General features: G+C 41.6%; 1 protein-coding gene across 1 annotated transcript in view; it reads left to right on the top strand.

Annotated features, from left to right (window-relative positions):
- Positions 1-20,574, top strand: part of Prkcq (protein kinase C theta) — a 133,525-nt gene that overhangs the window by 89,640 nt on the left and 23,311 nt on the right. Inside the window, exons 13-14 of the mRNA XM_038333649.2 lie at positions 16,940-17,031; positions 19,020-19,082. Coding sequence (XP_038189577.1) covers positions 16,940-17,031; positions 19,020-19,082 — 155 coding nt within the window. The remainder of the gene's footprint in view (positions 1-16,939; positions 17,032-19,019; positions 19,083-20,574) is intronic.

Genomic DNA, 20,574 nt, shown 5'->3' on the forward strand with positions numbered 1-20,574 from the left:
AATGGCTTTTAAATTATCTGATTTACTTTTTATTTACATTTCTGTATTATTCCTTAATATTTATATTTTCTGTGCCTAATATGGAAGTCCACAAGGCTTACAATGTCACAATCCCTCCTCAGTATGTTCTTTAATGTGTGCAAGCGTGTGACACTGATCTTAACCCTGTGTGGAGCTGAGTGGGTTAATGTTAGAGCGCTTGCCTGGCACACACAAGGCCCTGGGTTCTCTGTACAGCAGAAAGGGAAAAATAAAAAGAAAGGAAGATGTGAAGGAGGACTAGAAGGAGGGAAGGATGGAGGGAAAGATAAAGGAAGAAGAGAGGGAAGGAGAGGAGAAAGAAAGGCAAGAACGAGGAAGGAGGAAACTAAGGGAAGAAGGAGGATCAATACCTATTTTTCATTATTGATTTTTACAGTGTACAGGATGGGGGCTGGAAAGCTGGCTCAGCAGGTAAGAGCACTAGATGCTCTTCCAGGATTGGGGTTCGAGGCCCAGCATGCATATGATATTCATGACCACCCACTCTCCAGTTCCAGGGGGTCCATCCCCCTCCTCTGGCCTCTGCTAGTAATAATAGCACACACATGGTACACAGACATGCATGCAGGCAAAACACCAATGCACACACTGTTATACCCAGAGTGTGCTCCCCCCCAAAGAAAAACACCAAGAGACCAGATCCAATGAAAAAGCAGAGTCTTTTCAATTACGAGTTAACTTGGGTCCTCCATCCGTCCAACACAGCAGGTGGAAGAGGAGAGACCCTGAGTGGCAGTGGGGCAGGGCATATATTGGGGGCAGAGCAAGGGGTGCATCTGGGGTTCTACTAGTTGCATAGTAAAAGTCTCAGGAGAGGTCCACCGCCGAGTTGGGGGAACACCTGCAGGTTGGTGGAACCTGTCCTGGGCTGATTGATCAGCTGTGGCTGGGGAAACGTTACTCTATCTGGAGGCCAGTCTCAGTAAAGCACATCCAGAGCCCACCAGCTAACTTCTGATTTGTTCCTTACCACATGGAGGATACCTGGCAGTTTCTTCCCGGTGATTAGAGCAAGGTCAGACAAGGTGGGAGGCTCAGCACATCCTGCAGCTGTCATGGCTGCCAGAGCGTGGGGGGGGGGCGGGGTTGGGGGTTGGGTGAGGGTCTGAATCCTTCAACACAATTTATTTTCATAAATTAATCCTTTTTTTAAAAGATGAGAAATATATAAGAAAAACTATCTACAAGAACAATTGCCAAGAATCTTTCAGCTGAATTCACTCATGAATGAATTAAGAATAACTGGAAAATACAGAAAACTTTGAGACCCACAAGTGAATTAAAAACAACTGGAATAAATTAAATATGAACTTTAAGACTCCATCTCACAAATTTCTCTCAAAAGTCCCTGTTAAATTAAATCACAAATGCTTCTCAGGGAACCACTATCTGTGAGTTCTGTGTTTCTCCGCAAAAGAAACAAAACTCAACACTTAACTATAAAGTTTTGCCTATTTTTATTTTAATTAGTAAGAAAGGAAAATAAAAAGATCCACCTAATTTGGAAGAAAAATACTCTGCTTCCTTGACTTTCATTTTTAGATTGAAGTCTTGTTTAAATTTTATTTCATTTTCTTCTCTGGGGGCGCATTCATGCCAGAGTGAGCGTGGCAGGATCAGAGGACAACTTTCAGAGTCAGCCCATGCCTTTTCCTTGCTGAGGTAGGGTCTCCAAAGACACTCCACTTGGAGTTTGTTTTCTTCTTGGTAAAACTGGCCTTTGGGCAAGAAACTGAACATGCCTCGACCACTGCCAAAGTACATGATGTCCTGACTGGACAAGCAGGATACAAGAAAAAAGACTACCAAATCTTGCCAAGACAGGGTAAAACAGTTTTGAAAATTTTCCTGCCTCTGAAAGTGGTCTGTCAGTTACTCTAGGCCTTAGCCAAAGTTGATTGATTCTACATTGCAAATGAGACTGCCTGGTTGAACCTGACCAATGAGCCTCATTTCCTTAAGTGTTTGGATAGATTATTTCAGAAATGGTGACTCACTTGGATGTTCATCAAGCAACCCTCCACTACCCTTCTGCCCCATGTCACAAAATGGTGATTTTGGATGTAGATTCATAGTTTATCAAATTTGGTACCTTTTTTTTTTTTTTAAAGTTTTTCAAGACAGGGTTTCTCGGTAGCTTTGGAGCCTGTTCTGGAACTAGCTCTTGTAGACCAGGCTGGCCTCAAACTCACAGAGATCCGCCTGCCTCTGCCTCCTGAGTGCTAGGATCAAAGGTGTGCTCTACCATCACCTGGCAATCAAATTTGGTAGCTTTAAAGTTAATTTATGGTAATCTAATATGCTTGGAAAATTTGCTTAAAGGGTTTTGTCCAATGTCGCAGGATAATAGGGGAATTAATGAAAAGACATACAGGAATTCTTTATTCTTTGGCATGTAAAAAAAAAAACCAAACCGAAAACCAGTATAGTAGAAATGTCACAAGCTCCCTGCATCTCTAAACCCGCAGGTGTTTTCTCACCTCCATGTGACTGTCGTGCTTCTTCAGAGCTCAGTGCATACAGCAATATTAAAAATGAATATGCATGTTCTACAGGCCAAGTCAAAGAATTGTCTGTGGATTCTTTCTTTGTTATTTGTATAGTTTGGTTTGCTTTTATTTTGGTTTGTTTTTTAGATAGGGTCTTAGTAGCCCAGGCTCTGGTCTCAATCTTGATCTTGACATTGGCCAAGGAACCTCTGGTCCTCCTGCCTCCAACTTTTTAATGCTTAGATTCCTGTGCCTGTTTTTATATGATGCTGGAGATGGAATCCAGGACTTACTGCATACTATGCAAGTACCCTGTTAACTGAACGACATCCAAGCCTGTTTCATTTAGGGTTGGGTGGGTATAGTAACTTCCCTGTTTTCTGAGTGGAATTCCCAACTCTATCCACCAGCTGTCATAGGCTGTCTCCCAATGTATACATGCCTTCTGTTCTCCGATATCCATCTTCTTCTTTTATAATCTTGAAATTAGAACATCGTCACCCATGTTTAACTCATGATACCCTGAAAAGAATTAGGTCTACTTATATCTTATTTTAGGAAGTACTTTGGTCCTGATTTCTTTTCTTCTTCAGATACTGAAAAACTTAGACATAAATTTGTTACATTATTCTTTGAAAATCTCATGCATCTCAGTTGCTCTCACCTCTCATTTCTGCCTCCAGCTCTCAGGACTCCCCACCACATCTCCACCAGTTTCATGTCCTCGTCCTATAAATTTTAATTATCAAAGAGTAAATAAAGTTTTATAAAAAGACAACCCCCCCCCCAAAAAAAAACCCTGTTATTTGAGTTCCCTAGTGTTTGAAGAAAAATGATACCTAGGAAAAAATAACTATAATTATTCTTTGCTTTTGTTCCCACCTTGCTTATCTGGTAAAAGGGTTAGTGTTCTGATGTCATTTGTGTGACATTTGTCAAATTCCTTTGCATTTTCAAAGTTAATTGTTCCTGCTTTGATAAAATCACTAGCTAATTTCTTTGATGCTGTGAAATTCTCATTTATCCCAAACGTTTGACAACTGTTCCTCTGGTTACATTTTCCATTCTCTTTTTACTCGGAAAATGTGAGCATTGCAGCGAGAACATGGTATACAAGCCAGAGAGCATCAAATAGCTTTAGTGTCTACTTTTATAATCTCCCTTTGGCTAATGATAGAAAGCTCACAGACTGCCCTCTGCCTTCTCTAAGAATGAGTTTGTGTTTTAAATACTGATATATCCCCATACTTCTAGACCCTGTACCTTCTCTAAATAATGTCTATGAAAGCAGCATGGTCCTATGATATTTATACAATTGATTTTATTAGGTTAATCACCTTAGTTTCTTTTTAATCATCTCTCCTTTATACCATAAATTTAGATTTGTATTTTAATGGTGTTTATCCTTTTAGAACTTTTAGGTTGTATTCTTTTTGGAAAAACTATTCTATTTGTCTTACTTTGATTCAAACAATTTTTAAGTCTTTTTAAACCCCAAGTTCTATGTGTGTGGCAGTCGCCTATAGCCCAGGCTGGTCTCAAACACTCTGGGTAACTTAGGGTGACTTTAAACTTCTGGTTCTCCTGCCTACATCTCCAAAGTGCTGTGATTATACATTTGTCAGCACACATCTGGGTTATTCCTTGCTTGCCTTGAACCCAGGGCTTCGTGCACAAGAGGCAAACACTCAACCTCATCCCCAGCCCTCCAAATGTCTTACACGGTTTTTGACATCCAGCAGATCACTCTACTACTTTGTACCTGTCCACATTTTCTTTTGTGCATCTTCAAGGTAATAAGATCATTGACATAGATGAGTTTTGGGACTAGGATCTCAGTGGCTCCAAACACCAGGTCTGTTTCCCTGCCAGCTCTAGAATTGTCAGTAGTTACAAGAATTTATCAATGAATCAACTTCAGCTAAACCTTCTTTATTGACCTTGACACTGATTGGTGTGTAAGGCCTTGAAGTCATGGTAGTTCTCCTTCCTTAGCCTCCTGAGTGCCGAGGGTAAGGTATGTGCCACACCCAATGTTTTTGTAATTTCCTACCATTGATAACTTAATTAATAACTTTAAATGGTCAACAAAAAAGGGACATTTTCACATCAAACCCCTGTTTCAGACAACTCACCTTTTTTGTTAAAACCCAGACTATTCCTGGGACATTTATTCTCAATGTGTAGTTAATAACTACAGTTATAAATATGAAAACACCTGACATTTATAGAGCATTACTATGTGTCACTCCATGTTCCGGGCACATTACATATTTGAGCTCCTTTACTCTTCATAGCAGTCTATGAAGTAGACATTATTAACGTCCATGTTTTATAGACAAGGGAACGGAGGAGCCCGGAGGGATAAGGAGCCTATTGAAAGGCAGATCACTGTGAAGCAAGGGAGCCAGGATGTTGCTGCACCGCCTCTCCTTAGAGACCAAACACACCAAGGAAAGTGCTTTAAAATTCATGAAAGGGAGTTTTAGCTGCACTTTGATTGCAAAGGAAAATAATTGGTTAGTTAATGCAAGAAGACCCCATGGAACAATTAAGCCAGTAAATACAACTGAGCCCAAGTCCCTGTTGCAAGGTACCGATGTCTTGAAATTCAGGCCAGATATTTCTGACTCACACTAATGAATCTACAAAGGTAGTGAATTTTACTAATTAAAATTTACAGTAGAAATATAAACAGGCCAGAATAAATGGGCTTGCTAGTTTGTAGAGAGCCATTTATTTCTTTCCTATCTCTGCCTTGCTTGAATACGTACATTCGTGTACACGCATGCACACCCACACCCACACACAAACTGCACCTTTATATATATCTAATTGTACAAAGGATTTTTTGTTGGATCCTTTGTGGTGTATATTTATGAAAAAGAAATAAGCTTTGTTTCTTAGAACATCTCAATTTGTACTTGAGTAAATTAAAATGAAAGAAAGAGCCTGGTGAGGTGACACAATCCTGTAATTCCAGCACTGGGGAGGGAAGCTGAGACAGATTGCAGGTGAGGAGCCAGCCTGGACCACATAGCAAGACCTGTTCCAAAGAGAGGATGAATACATTCAAAATTGCTCCAGTCTCCTACAATACCACAACGTCTAAATTCCGATTTATCGACACCAATCCAGGGTTTAGAAGCACAGCAGAAATTTTGGAGTGAACCTCCAAAGACAGCATGGAGTACGTTAAAGAGGGACCAAAGTCTCACCCTGCCACCTCTTCCCACTCAACATCAAGTCCCCTCCACCATATGTTTGAGCAGCCCTTGCTCTATAGTGAGATACACAGGAAGCTCCTCTCTTTTCTCTCCATGGAGGTGCGGATGTGGGTAAGGTAGTTCCTCACCCTACACCTTTCTCTGCAAGGTGATAGAGTCCCCTTTAGTAAGCAGGCTTAACTGAGCCTTGGCTGTGTTGGTCCACAGCTGAATGGAATCTTTAGCTCTTCTAACACCAATGAAGTCTTACTGTACTGACAATGTAATTTTAAAAATAAAAAGAGATAAAGCAAAATAATAAAAAGGAGTAGAAGCCACAAAAGAAGATACTGAAGATAATGTGTTAGAATCAGCTCAGAATAGAGGTTTACCTTCTTTGAGGATCTGAGTTCAACCCCGAGAACCCACTTTTTAAAAAAAAATGGCATTGTAGCATATATTTGTAATCCCCACTCTGAGGAGACAAAGAAAAGCTACTGAAATAATTAAAACTTTTTTATAAAAATTACTTTTCAGTTCTTTGATTTATAAGATATTTTTAAAATCTGTATTCTTGTATACATTTTTACCCCTTTTCTTCATATTACCTAAAAAGAGTTTTCACAGGTAAAATTTTATTTATATATATATATACTTATATATATAAAATAAAGAAAATGAACACAAAGAAATTTTGATTATCCCGTGATAACATATGTTTTCTCCAGTGAAGGATGAAAGACACCTGTAGAAGCTGTGGGTAACGTGATCATTCACACACAGACCCCTGCAGGTCTTGGCAAAGCCACTTGGCTATTTTTCAGGTTTTTTTCAGAGTACTCAAACTGTATACTTAAGTAATTTTGTAAGAGTATAGTGAACAGGAGGCTGGAGAAATGGCTCAGCGGTTAAAGAGCACTGACTGTTCTTCCAAAGGTCCTGAGTTCAATTCCCAGCAACCACATGGTAGCTCATAACCATCTGTAGTGACATCTGATGCCTGCAGGTATACATGCAGGCAGAACTGTATATGTAATTAATAAATAAATCTTTTAAAAAGTATAGTGAACATATGTGTGGCATGTGTGCAGAATGGAGGTCAGGAGATAATCTTGAATGTTGGCCCCCATTGTCATGGCTGCATACTCCAGGCTAGCTGGCCTGTGAGCCTCTAGGAATTCTCCATCTCCACTGAGATTGAAAATTGCTGCTTCTCATTTTATATGCATCCTGGAGATCCACACTTGGGCTCTTATGCTTTTGCATCTGTCTCCCCAGCCCATAAACACAGTATTTAGGAAAAAGAAGAATTTTCTTAATGCATCAAATCTTTATAATATTATCTTTTTCAAAATAAACTTAGTTATTTATTTTATATCCAAGAAGTATTTTTCCCTCCCTCCTCTCCTTCCAGTTTCTCCCCATACCCCACCCTAATACACTCTCCCTCCATTTCCATTTAGGAAAGAGCAGGTCTCCCATGAGTATCAATAAAACGTGGCATATCAAGTTGCAGTAAGACAGAACACATTCCTCATATATTAAGGCTGGGTAAGGTGATCCAGTATGAGGAGTAGGGTCCAAAAAGCTAGTAAAAGAATCAGAGACAGCCCCTGTTCCCACTGGTAAGAATCCCACAAAAAGACCAAGCTACACAACTGTACCGTATATACAGAGGGCCTAGGTCAACCCCATGCAGGCTCCTTGGTTGTCTGGTCAGTCTGTGAGCCCCTATGAGTCAAAGTGAGTTGATTCTGTGAGTGTTCTTGTGGTATCCTCTGCCTCCTACAATCCTCTTTCCCTTTCTTCTATAGGATTCCCTGAACTCCTCCCGATGTTTCGTTGTGGATCTGCCTCTCTTTCCTTCATGTGCTGGATAAAGCCTCTCTCAAGACAATTTGGTCACAGGAGATGACCAGTTCAGGCCATGTATCCAATATTGCTAGGCGTCTTAGCTGGGGTCATCTTTGTATATTCCTAAGAGATTTTCTTGTACCAAGTTTTTACCTGACCTGGAAATTCCCCCCCTTTGCAATAGTCTCTTTCAGTACTTTCCCCCATCAGCCCTCTCCCCAACCTGATTGCTCATGTTCCCACCCTCAACTTCCCTCGATCCACTCATAAAATCTCTTCTATGTCCCCTTTCCAGGGAGACCTGGGCATCCTTCCATGAACCCTCCTTGTTACCTAGTCTCTCTCCTAGTCTCTCTGGGCCAGTGGGTTGTAGCATAGTTATCATTTATCTTACAGTTAATACCTTCTTATGCGTGAATACATACCATGCTTGTCTTTCTCAGTCTGGGTTACCTCACTCAGGATGATTCTTTCTAGTTCCATCCATTTGTCTTTATATTTCCTAATGACTTTGTTTTCAGCATCTAAGTAATACTCCATTGTGTAGATGTACCACATTTTCTTTATCCATTCCTCAGTTGGGGGACTTCTAAGTTGTTTCTAGCTATTACTAATGAAGTTGCTATAAACATAGTTGAGCAAGTGTGCTTGTGGTAGGATGGAGTGTCTTTTGGGTATATATCCAAGAGTGGTATAGCTGGATCTTGTGGTAAATTGACTCCCAGTTATCTGAGAAACTTCCACACTAACATCTAAAGCGGCTGTACGAGTTTGCACTCCCACCAACAATGGAGTAGTGTTGTCCTTGCTCCACATCCTTTCCATCATGAGCTGTCACTTGGGATTTTGATCTTAGCCATTCTTACAGTGTAAGATGGAATCTCAGAGTCATTTTTATTAGCTTGATGGCTAAAGATGGTGAAGATCCCCTCAAGTGTTTCTCGGCCATTTGAGATTCTTCTGTTCAGAATTCCCTGTTTAGATCTATACCCCATTTTTAAATTGGATTTTTTGGTTTTTTGATATGTAGTTGCTTGAGTTCTTTATATATTGGAGAGATCAGCCAACTCTCTGTCGAATGTGGGGTTGGTAAAGATCTTCCCTCATTCTGTAGGCTGCTCTTTTGTTCTATTGATGGTGTCCTTTGCCTTACAGAAACTTTTCAATTCAGAGGTCCCATTTAATTGTCATTCTTAGTGTCTATGCTATTGGTATTCTGTTCAGGAAGTTGTCTCCTGTGGCAATGTGTTCAAGATTATTTCCCATTTTCTCTTCCATCAGGTTCAGTGTATCTGGATTTATGTTGAGATCTTTGATCCACTTGGACTTGAGTTTTGTGCAAGGTGATAGATATAGATCTATTTGCATTCTTCTACATGCCAACATCCAGTTGGACCAGCACCATTTGTTGAAGGTTGCTTTTTTTTTTAGCATTGTATAATTTTGAGTTCTTTGTCAAAAATCAGTATTCATAGGTATATGGATTTACGTCTGGTTCTTCAATTCAATTCCATTGATCCACCTATCTTTTTTATGCCAATACCAGGCAGTTTTTATTACTAAAGCTTTGTAGTAGTGTTTGAAATCAGGGATAGTGATACCTCCACATTTTGTATTTTGTAAAGGATTGTTTTAGCTATCCTGTGTTTTTGTTTTTCCATATAAAGTTGAATATTATTGTGTTGGAATTTTAATGGGTATTGTATTGATTTTGTAGATTGCTTTTGTTAAGATGGCCATTTTTACTATGTTAATTCTACTGATCCATAAACATGAGAAATCTTTCCATCTTATGATATCTTCTTCAATTTCTTTCTTCAAAGATTTGAAATTCTTGTCATATAAGTCTTTCACTTGCTTGGTGAGAGTCATATCAAGATACTTTATATTATTTGTGGCTGTTGTAAAAGGTGTTGATTCTCTGTATATAGGAGGACTACTGATATTTTGAAGTTAATCTTGTATCCAGCCACATTATTGAAGGTGTTTATCAGCTGCATGAGTTCCCTGATAGTATATTTGGGGTCAATTATGTATATTATCATATCACCTGTGAATAATGATGATACTTTGGCTTCTTCCTTTCCTATTTGCATCCCCTTGATTTTCTTTAGTTGTCTTATTGCTCTAGCTAGAACTTCAAGTATTATATTAAATAGGGATGGAGAGAGTGGACTACCTTGTCTTGTTCATGATTTTAGTGGAATTGCTTTGAGTTTCTCTTCATTTAATTTGATGTTGACAATCAACTTGCCATATATTGCTTTTATTTTGTTTATGTGTGTCCCTTGTATCCCTGATTTCTACAAGACTTTTATCATGAAGAGGTGTTGGATTTTCTCAAAGTCTTTTTTGGCATCTAACAAGATGATCGTGCTTTTTTTTTCTTCTTTCAGTTTGTTTATATAGTGTATTGCATTGACAGGTTTTTGTATGTTGAACCATCCCTGAATCTCTGAGATAAAGCCTACTTGATCATGGTGGATGATCTTTTTTGATGTGTTCTTAGATTTGGTTTGCCACTATTTTATTGAGTACTTTTGCATTGATGTTACCTGAAAGCTCTAGAACAAAAAGAAACAGACACACCTAAGTGGAGTAGATGGCAGGAAATAATCAAGTTAAGGGCTGAAATCAGCAAAATAGAAACACAGAGAACAATAAAAAGAATCAATAAAACAAAGAGTTGGTTCTTCAAGAAAAATCAGCAAAATAAATAAACCCTTAACCAGACTAACTAAAAGGCAGAGGGAAAAGATCCATATCAACAAAAGCACAAATGAAAATGGGGATATAACAACAGACTCAGAGGAAATCCATAGACTATTAGGTCATATTTCAAAAACCTACATTCCACAAAATTTGAAAATCCAAAAGAAATGGTTAAATTTCTGGATAGATATAATTTACCAAAGTTAAATCAAGAGCAGATTAATCCCTAAAGAAATAGAAACAGCCATTAAAAGTATCTTAATCAAAAGAAGCCCAGAACCAGATGATTTTTAATACAGAATTCTACCAGACTTTAAAAGAAGAGCTAATACCAATACTCTTCAAATTACTCCACAAAATAGAAACAGAAGGGACATTGCCAAATTCTTTCTGTGAGGTCACAGTCACCCTGATACCCGAACCACACAAAGACTCAACAAAGAAAGAGAATTACAGACCATAAACACCATTTAAGGCACCAAGAAGACAATGAGACACAAAGCCACAGAAGCTAGAGAAGTGATTGAGGCCCAGAGGTGGCACATATCTTTAATCCCAGCATTTAAGAGGCAGAGGCAGGTGGATCTCTTTGATTATGAAGGCAGCCTGATCTACGTAGTAAGTTCCAGGATTAGGCAGAGTTACATAATAGAAAGACTTTGTCTCAAGCAAACAAACCAAACAACCAACTGAAGCACATACTGCTCTTACAGATTACTCATATTAGGTGGCTCACCATCACCTGTAACTCTAGTTCCAAGGGAAACCAATGCTTCCGGCTTTAGAGGGTACCTGAACCATTATGCACATACTCACACACAGATACACATAGAAACACACACATGCACACAATTAAAATAATAATAATAATAATAATAATAATATAGCTACAGAGGTTTTAGCAAACATCTAGTAACAGAACACCAGAGCTTACTCTATAGACCAGGCTGACCTCAAACTCAGTTCTGCTTGCCTCTGCCTCCCGAGTGATGGGATTAAAGTCATATGCCACCTCCACCCGGCCATTTGTTTTCTTATGACTGCAGCTACCAATTACCCAATGCATGCAAGGTGCTAACTCGAAGTTCACTTTCTACAAAGATCCTCTCATCTCATACTCAGAACAATCCTATGAGTCCAAACGTTAACTTCCTGATTTCAGAAATGAAAGGAAGCCCAGGAGAGGTTAATGAACTTAGCCTGCAAATAAAGGTGACTTGAAATCAGCTCTAAGAAGAGACAAAAGCCATGCTTTATTGGTTACGCTGAATCTCCCACGCTTGGTTAACTCTACCTTGCTGAGTCTGGACTTTTCCAGTTGGCAGACCTTTTTGATAGCAACTCTGAAGGGGTCCAGTTCAGACAAAAGTCATTTTCTGAACCTTCCTTCCCTGGCCACTGATGAAAGCTGTTTGTACCAATGTTTCAACAATGGATTCCAGTTTTAAAGGGACTATCAATGCTCAAAAACAGAATCCCCAAACTCCAAATCCCACATAATACTAGATAGCTCACTGGCTTTGAACTCACGATGTAACCCAGGTTGTTGGGGTTTTTTTTTGTTTATTTTTTTATATTTAAAAATTTCCATCTCCTCTCCTCTTCCTCCCCCTTCCCTCCCCACCCCTCCACCCATAACCCCCCTTCCTCCCTCTTCAGGCCAAGGAGCCATCAGGGTTCCCTACTCTATGTTAAGACCAAGATCCTCCCAACTCCCCCCAGGTCCAGGTAGGTGATCAACCAAGCTGAGAAGGCTCCCACATAGCCTGTCCCTGCAGAAGAGTCAAAGCTCAGCGCCTTTGTCCTTGGGTTCTCAGTCAGCCTCCACCGTCAGCCACATTCAGAGAGTCTGGTTTGGTCCCCTGTTCCATCAGTCCCAATCCAACTGGAGTTGGTGATCTCCCGTTAGTTCTGTCCCACCGTCTCCATGGGTGAACACACCCATCACGGTCCTGACTTTCTTTCTCATGTTCTCTCTCCTTCTGCTCCTCATCAGGACCTTGGGAGCTCAGTCTGGTGCTCCAATGTGGGGCTCAGTCATTTTCTTCATCTATCGCCAGGTGGAGGTTCTATTGGTGATATGCAAGAAATTCATCAGTATGGCTATAGAAACTGGCCTTTTCAGGCTCCCCTCCTCAGCTGCCCAAGGAACTAGCTGGGGGTGTCTCCTTGGAAACCTGGGAACCCCTCTAGGGTCAAGTCTCTTGACAACCCTCAGATGGCTCCCTAAATTAAGATATATGCTTCCCTGCTCCCATATCCACCCTTCCTGTATCCCAAGCATCCCATTCCTCCGAGCTCCCCCCATTCTCCTCTTCACGCTTTTCTCTCCCCATCTTCCCTTGGCCGCGTCTCGCCCCACCCTCAAGTTCCCAATTTTTGCCTGGTGATCGTGTCTACTTCCAATATCCAGGAGGATTACTATATCTTTTTGGGGGGGTTCACCTTCTTATTATCTTCTCAAAGATCCCGAATTATAGGCTCGATGTCCTTTAATTATGGCTAGAAACCGATTATGAGTGAGTACATCCCATGTTCATCTTTTTGGGTCTGGGTTACCTCACTCAGAATAGTGTTTTCTATTTCCATCCATTTGCATGCAAAATTCAAGATGTCATTGTTTTTTACCGCTGAGTAGTATTCTAATATGTATATATTCCATAGTTTCTTCATCCATTCTTCCACTGAAGGGCATCTAGGTTGTTTCCAGGATCTGGCTATTACAAATAATGCTGCTATGAACATAGTTGAGTAAATGCTTTTGTAGTATGATTGGGCATCGCTTAGGTAGATTCCCAATAGTGGAATTGCTGGGTCCTGGGGTAGGTTGATCCCGAATTTCCTGAGAAACCGCCACACTGCTTTCCAAAGTGGTTGCACAAGTGTGCATTCCCACCAGCAATGGATGAGTGTACCCCTTACCCCACAACCTCTCCAGCAAAGGTTATTATTGGTGCTTTGGATTTTAGCCAATCTGACAGGTGTAAGATGATATCTCAAAGTTGTTTTGATTTGCATTTCCCTGATAGCTAAGGAGGTTGAGCATGACCTTAAGTGTCTTTTGGCCATTTGAACTTCTTCTGTTGAAAATTCTCTGTTCAGTTCAGCGCCCCATTTTTAATTGGGTTAATTAGCATTTTAAAGTCTAGTCTCTTGAGTTCCTTATATATTTTAGAGATCAGACCTTTGTCAGTTGCAGGGTTGGTGAAGATCTTTTCCCAGTCAGTAGGCTGCCTTTGTGTCTTAGTGATAATGTCCTTTGCTTTACAGAAGCTGCTCAGCTTCAGGAGGTCCCATTTATTCAATGTTGCCCTTAATGTCTGTGCAGCTGGGGTTATACGTAGGAAACGGTCTCCTGTGCCCATTTGTTGTAGAGTACTTCCCACTTTCTCCTCTATCAAGCTCAGTGTGTTCAGATTAATATTGAGGTCTTTAATCCATTTGGACTTGAGTTTTGTGCATGGTGATAGATATGGATCTACTTTCATTCTTCTACAGGTTGACATCCAGTTATGCCAGCACCATTTGTTGAAGATGCCCTCTTTCTTCCATTGTGTACTTTTGGCTCCTTTATCAAAAATCAGGTGTTCATAGGTTTGTGGTTTAAGATCCGGGTCTTCTATACGATTCCATTGGTCAACTTCTCTGTTTTTATGCCAATACCAAGCTGTTTTCAATACTGTAGCTCTGTAATAGAGTTTGAAGTCAGGGATGGTAATGCCTCCAGAAGTACCTTTATTGTATAAGATTGTTTTGGCTATCCTGGGTTTCTTGTTTTTCCATATAAAGTTGATTATTGTCCTCTCAATATCTGTGAAGAATTTTGATGGGACCTTGATGGGGATTGCATTGAGTCTATAGATTGCTTTTGGTAGAATTGCCATTTTTACTATGTTGATCCTCCCAATCCACGAGAATGGGAGATCCTTCCATTTTCTGGTATCCTCTTCAATTTCTTTCTTCAAAGACTTAAAGTTCTTGTCAAATAAATCCATCACTTCCTTGGTTAGAGTTACTCCCAGATATCTTATGCTATTTGTGGCTATTGTGAAAGGTGATACTTCTCTGATTTCCCTCTCTGCTTCCTTATCCTTTGTGTATAGGAGGGCGACTGATTTTTTGGAGTTGATCTTGTAGCCTTCCACGTTACTGAAGGAGTTTATCAGCTGTAGGAGTTCTTTGGTGGAGTTCCAGGTTGTTGTTATAGTGATCCCCTGCCTCAGCCTCCTGATTGCTGGAATTACAGGTCTGTGCCACCACACTGGGATTCAAAGTTCTGCCTTCAGAGTATTGATGGGAGCTCTAGGATCTCACTGGAGAAAGACTAAAGCAGGTTCTTGACCAAACTAGATTTTGTTGATCCTTCCTGAGATCTGGGGGCGCTGGGGAAAGTTGTGATTGCTTGTTGTCAAGGCCGTCCTCGACCACACGGCACAGCTAAAGAAGGAAGGACTCAGGGACACAGCAGAATCATAAAACAGAACTTTGCTCAGGACCAGTCAGGCCTAGCTGACCTGGACCCCTTCTGAGTTGCTATGAAAAGCCCTGCCGAGTGGAAAGATTCTTCCTGAGCTAAGAGAGTGAACTCAGAGGACAATGACCAGGTCCTCCCTTAAGCCCGCAACCTTCACAAAGCCCTTGTCACAGGAAGAATGTGTGAAATATGTGGGACAGAGTTACATTTTTTTCCCACCAGTCTCCTTTATCCACTTTTTCCAAATCTAAACTGACAGCGTATAAACTGTGAAATCCAAACAAACATTGCAGGGCCCCGTTCATATCCTGCCGCTAAAAAGGAATGACCGACCGCCTTTGCCTTTTCAGATGATCTTACCAACTGGTTTTACGTGTGGGTGGGTGTGTAAGGGTGAATGTGTACGCAAGTGTGTGTGGGGACATAAGTGTGCACAACCTGTGGAGGCTAGAAGTAAATGCCATGTGTCACTCCTCAGGATCTGCCCACCTTGGTTTCTGAGACCGGGTCTCTCACTAGGACCTAGGGCTTACCAGAGAAGTTAGACCGACTGGCCAGGGAAGCCCAGCAATCCACATGTCTCCACTTCCGTGGCACTGGCTGTTTTACATGGGTGCTGGGATTTGAACTGAGGTCTGTGTGCTTACATGCAACATAAGGACTTTACCCACTGAGCCATCTCCCCAAGCTCCTGGCATGTGAGTTTAATCATACGTAAGAGAGAAAGATGCCAGTGCCATGGCTTGTTCAAGGCCAGTAGGGTTCTGAGTGAAAATGGTAAAGGCTGGAAGTGGTTTAAATATTAATCACAGTGGGGAAAAGGTGTGCCAAGGAAGTGCAGGTTCCTCCCGATGAGGGAGATGCCACACTTGTTTGAAATGTCAGGGCTGAATTACAGTGATTGAATTGGCAATTCTGGCTTGTACGCAGCAGACCAAAAAAAAAGTGTGTGTGTGTGTGAGAGAGAGGGGGGGGAGAGAGGGGGAGAGAGAGAAAGAGAGAGAGAAAGAGAGAGAGAGAGCATGTGTGTGTGTGTGTGTGTGTGTGTGTGAGAGAGAGAGAGAGAGAGAGAGAGAGAGTATGTGATTATGTATTTGTGTGATGCAGTTCAATTAGTGGAATCTAAAAATTTTATCTTAGTCAACTTTGAAAGAAGCGGATGGATATTTAACTTTACTTAAATTATCAAGATAATTGCCATGATATTTAGCTTTTCTCGTTCTGGGGAAATGTGGCTTCAGTACAGATGACAGGCAATGAATGTTACCATGAGGCCAGAACACTTTGACCCGTTACCTTGTCTGCCTTAACACCCAATTAGTCTCAGTTCCAGACAATAAAGTTAACTCTGGCTTTTTAAAAAAGTCACTCAGTTGAGGTTAAGCGCAGATACGTGCACAAACACACTGTCTCCACACTTCATGGGTTAGTGACGCTGTGGCTCTTAAAAACTCTTAAGAATCCAGGTGTTCAAAGAGCTGTGATTGTTTTTTCTGGAAGAAATGGTCTCTCACGGTATTAGTGAAACATGATCTGGTTGGTATCTGGGACCAACCATAGCTGGTACTGTCACCTGAGGATTTCCAAGGCTTTCTGTTGATCACTGCCTATGAGCACTGGATTTCTAATGCCAGGCAGGGCCCTCATCCTATGCTAGGAGCTACATGTTCCAAAACTATGGCTACCTCTGCCATGAGTGACATGTGGACGTGAGCGTAATACACGAACTTGATGACAAGACTGGGGACTCTTTGACGGAAGACCTGGAATATCACCCACAGGGCATATCATTGAGTGTAGGCTGAGCATCATATAACGTGGAGGTCCTCACCCTGTTCCTGGCGTTGGAGACCCAGACACCATCCTCCACATTGTCTCTTGTAGCATGTGTGTGATCCACACCCACTAAGTGCTCCATGCTGCCCATAGTTCAGCAGGCAGATCCCATCCTGTCAGATGGGTCACAGCGCACGGTCGCTTAGTGTGTTACCATCCTCCCAGGGGGATTCCACACATGCCCTGGGGTTCAACAATATAGTTCAGCTGAGAGAAATTTCATGATAGAATTGATTTCTCTAAAATTGTCTAATCTCTTTAAAAAGTCAACTTTCTTTTCTTTCTTTCAGTGCTAAAATTTGGTGTTTGGTTGTTTCTTCCCCTAGGAAAACCTCTTTTTCGTGATGGAGTACCTCAATGGGGGAGATTTAATGTACCACATCCAAAGTTGCCACAAATTTGATCTTTCCAGAGCCACGTAAGAGCCTCACTTGGTATTTGGGACGTTCTGTATTCTTGATGGTTTATGTGCACCCAGCACTCACTCACGGATTGCTTTTCTCATGTGGTCTTTTACATGTAGTTTTTGTGATTGTGTGTGTGTGCTTGGGTTTCTGTCTGTGCACATGTGCATGCAGTGCCCTTGGAGTCCAAAGAAGGTGTCAGGGGTCCTGGAACTGGCGTTCCGGGCAGTTGTGAGCCACCTGCTGTGGGTACTGGGATTCGAACACGGGTCCTCTGAAAGAGTAGCAGGTATTGTTAACCACTGAGCCATCTCTCCAACCCCCTCACAGATTATTTTTCTTACTTTCTTGCTTGGCATGCCTAAGTCCCAGGACAAGGTAAATACTTGGGAATCGTGTCAAACAAGTCAACAATTTCCAATTTTTATAAAACTGAAATCCACTCCTGTCTTATTTCACGTTCAACATGAATCAAACCATTCATTCATTTCATAGGAACCCTCTCCAGTCCATCAAGTTCCTAACTCATTGAGCACAGATGCAAATATGTATCCTTTGGAAAGAGCAGAGAAATGGAACCCAGATGTCTCAGGTGACCCTTGGGGTGGCACTGAGCTGCAGCCTGTCATCCGGAAGCTCGGTGGGAAGTTACAAAGCATTCAGCCCTTCCTGTGTTTGAAAATAACCCTCCCCTTCTCTGGCATCAAACAGCTGGAGATGCTAGTGGAGCCAGCTGTTTCCCTGGTAGGACGGCGGGTCCTACCAGCTGGGTTCCGCAGCTCACCTGCAGGTGTTGCCTTTCCCTTAGCCTTGGTCCTGCTTCCCTCCTGATAAACCCACAGTGACATACAAGCAAACATAAGCAGTGGAATTAGCATCATTAGTTAGGGCTGGCAAGATGGCTCAGAAGGTAAGGGTGCCTCATGACCTGGTCCCATCACAGACTTATGTAGGTTTCCTTTAATCTGCACATATGCACCATGATACACAATACATACATACATACATACATACATACATACATACATGCACAATAAATAACTACATACTAGCTTTTTTCCCTCAATGCTCGGCAATCTATCATATACCTCTTCATGACCACTTAAAGTGGTTTAGGCAGAACTGGGCTGAAAGATGGACTTGGTCCACCAACTTCTGCAAAAACCAGCACCGTGGCTGTTTAATCAACTCTAGAAGGGAGCACTGGCCACTCCCAAAGTCTTCAGGCACCTTCAGCCAAGTACCTGTGATTATTTTATCAGGTTTCTGCAGCGTTGAACAGAAGTCACTGGGCATTGCACACTTGCACGAGAGAGGGGGAGGGAGTAGTCATTCTGTCCCACAGGGTTCTATAAAGCTTGAATGAAGCTAACTTGAACACCTGCTGCCCCTATTGTCCCCTAAATGCGTTCTTCCTAGGACCCAGCAAATTTCCCTTCCAAGAAGCTCTCCCTTACGTCTGACTTAATCCCACTAGAGAGACATAACCTCATTTCCTTTAAGCCTCTCACCACCGATGATGAGGAGCAGCTTATCACCATCTGTCTTCCCATATCCTTTTACCCCCTCTCAGTCTATAGCTCTGGCCCAAGCTTAACAACATCAATATGAAAATATTCTAGCCAGATATGTTGGAAGTGGCCTGGCACAGGGCTCTGTGGGCTCTAGGCAGAATTTAAAGTAAAGGAGGAAGCTATTTTTCCTACTACACTGTACTATTTATTACATTTCATGTTTGCCTAGGTTTTAAGATAGTGTTGGCATCGCAGTTTAGGAGTTAAGAGCAAACAGCAAATTCACCAGCTCTTGAATGATGCTTTCTGGGCAGACACCAGGTGAGCTGGAACATGTTAAGTGCAGAGTGGATGACATCTTCCTTCCTGGAATTCAGCAAAAGCGCATGTGTGCCATTTAGTTGAATATACATAAACTATCGCAAAGCTTGGATCTCTTGCCCTGCTCCTCCTATACTCATGCTGTCTCTTGACTGTCTTTCTGACAGGTTTTATGCTGCTGAAATCATCCTTGGTCTACAGTTTCTTCATTCCAAAGGAATTGTCTACAGGTAAGCCATTCTCTGGGTTGATTCCACGGCCCCGTTCATTTCAGCACTGCAGTTGACTGATGTAAAAGCATCCTGGAAGGACAGCCCCACGCAGTATCCTTTCCTCTGGGATTCTAATCCTGGAAGCCAGAGGTTCTGTCTTGTTTCATCCTTCTTTCTTCTGGCCCTTGCATGGTCTTTCCCTCTTCTCTTCCTGCTTCAACTCTGATGCTTTATTTCTGCTTTTTCCATCCTTTGTGCCTTTTTACCTCTTCTGGTTTAGGTCACCTGGAAATGTTTATGCAATGTTTCCTTTTGTGGGGGAGAAGGAAGCTCTTTCAACATCTATGAAAACTCACGACTACACCCTACAGAAGCACACAGACCACCTCCACCGCCCTCTTGGATAAATTCAAATTTTCCCTTTTGCATGGTGTTAATTCACTCTCTGCTTCCAGAGCTCTTAGATGAATACCATACTACACTCAAAACACAGTTGACGCATATTTAACATAAAATCTTCAATGTTAGTTTTCAGATGTCCAGTTTTCAGACTCACTGCAGAGGAAGGGAGGGAGGGGGTGAGGAAAAGGAGCTGGAAGGAGTTGGCTAACTGCCAGTAACCAACACAGGGGCCTGGTCTGGGATAGGCATGACCTGGAGTCACCATTAAAAGTTCCATTGTCCTGCACTTGGCTTTTTGCAGACAGCAGGCTGAATAGAGCCTTGGTCAACACTGAGGCTTTGGCATTTGCAGAATATGGTTCTGCTATCAGAAAAAATCATATAATAAGAACATTCCATTTCCAGATATGTCCTGGTGAGGGTACTCTCTGCAGCATCGCAAAACTCAAGTTTTTGAGATGCACACTCTGGAGTATAAACTTAAACTTCTTTTATGTTTTTTGTGTGTGTATATGTAATGTGTGTGTATATGTGATGTGTGGGTGTGTAGTGTGGGTGTGTGTGGTATGTGTATAAGGTATGTGTGTGTGCATTGTGGTGTGTGTATGTGTGTGGCGTGTGCATGGGTGTGTTGTGTATATATGTGTGTGGTATATGTGTGGTGTATATGTGTGTGGTATGGGGGTGTAGTGTATGTGGTATGTGTATGTGTGTGCATGGTGTGTTTATATGGTGTGTGTGGGGTGTGTGTATGTATGCGTGCGGTGTGTGCATGGGATTGGTATGTGTATTGTGTGGTGTGAGTGTGATGTGTATATGTGTATGGTTTGTGCCTCTGTAGTGTGTATGTGTGATGTGTGTGTATGCAGTGTGTGTATGGGGGGTGTTCTTGTGTGGTGTGTAGGTGGTGTGTGGGTGTGTAGTGTGTGGTGTGGTGTGTGTGCAGTGTGTATGTATATGTGTGGTGTGTGTTTGTATGATGTGTGTGTATGTATGGTGTGTATGTGTGATATATATATATATATATATATATATATATATATATATATATGCAGTAACTACGGAGGCCAGAAGAAAGTGTCAGATTCTTTGGAGCTGGAGTTACAAG

Source organism: Arvicola amphibius, chromosome 6, assembly GCF_903992535.2.
Source record: "Arvicola amphibius chromosome 6, mArvAmp1.2, whole genome shotgun sequence".
Taxonomy (NCBI): Eukaryota; Metazoa; Chordata; class Mammalia; order Rodentia; family Cricetidae; genus Arvicola; species Arvicola amphibius.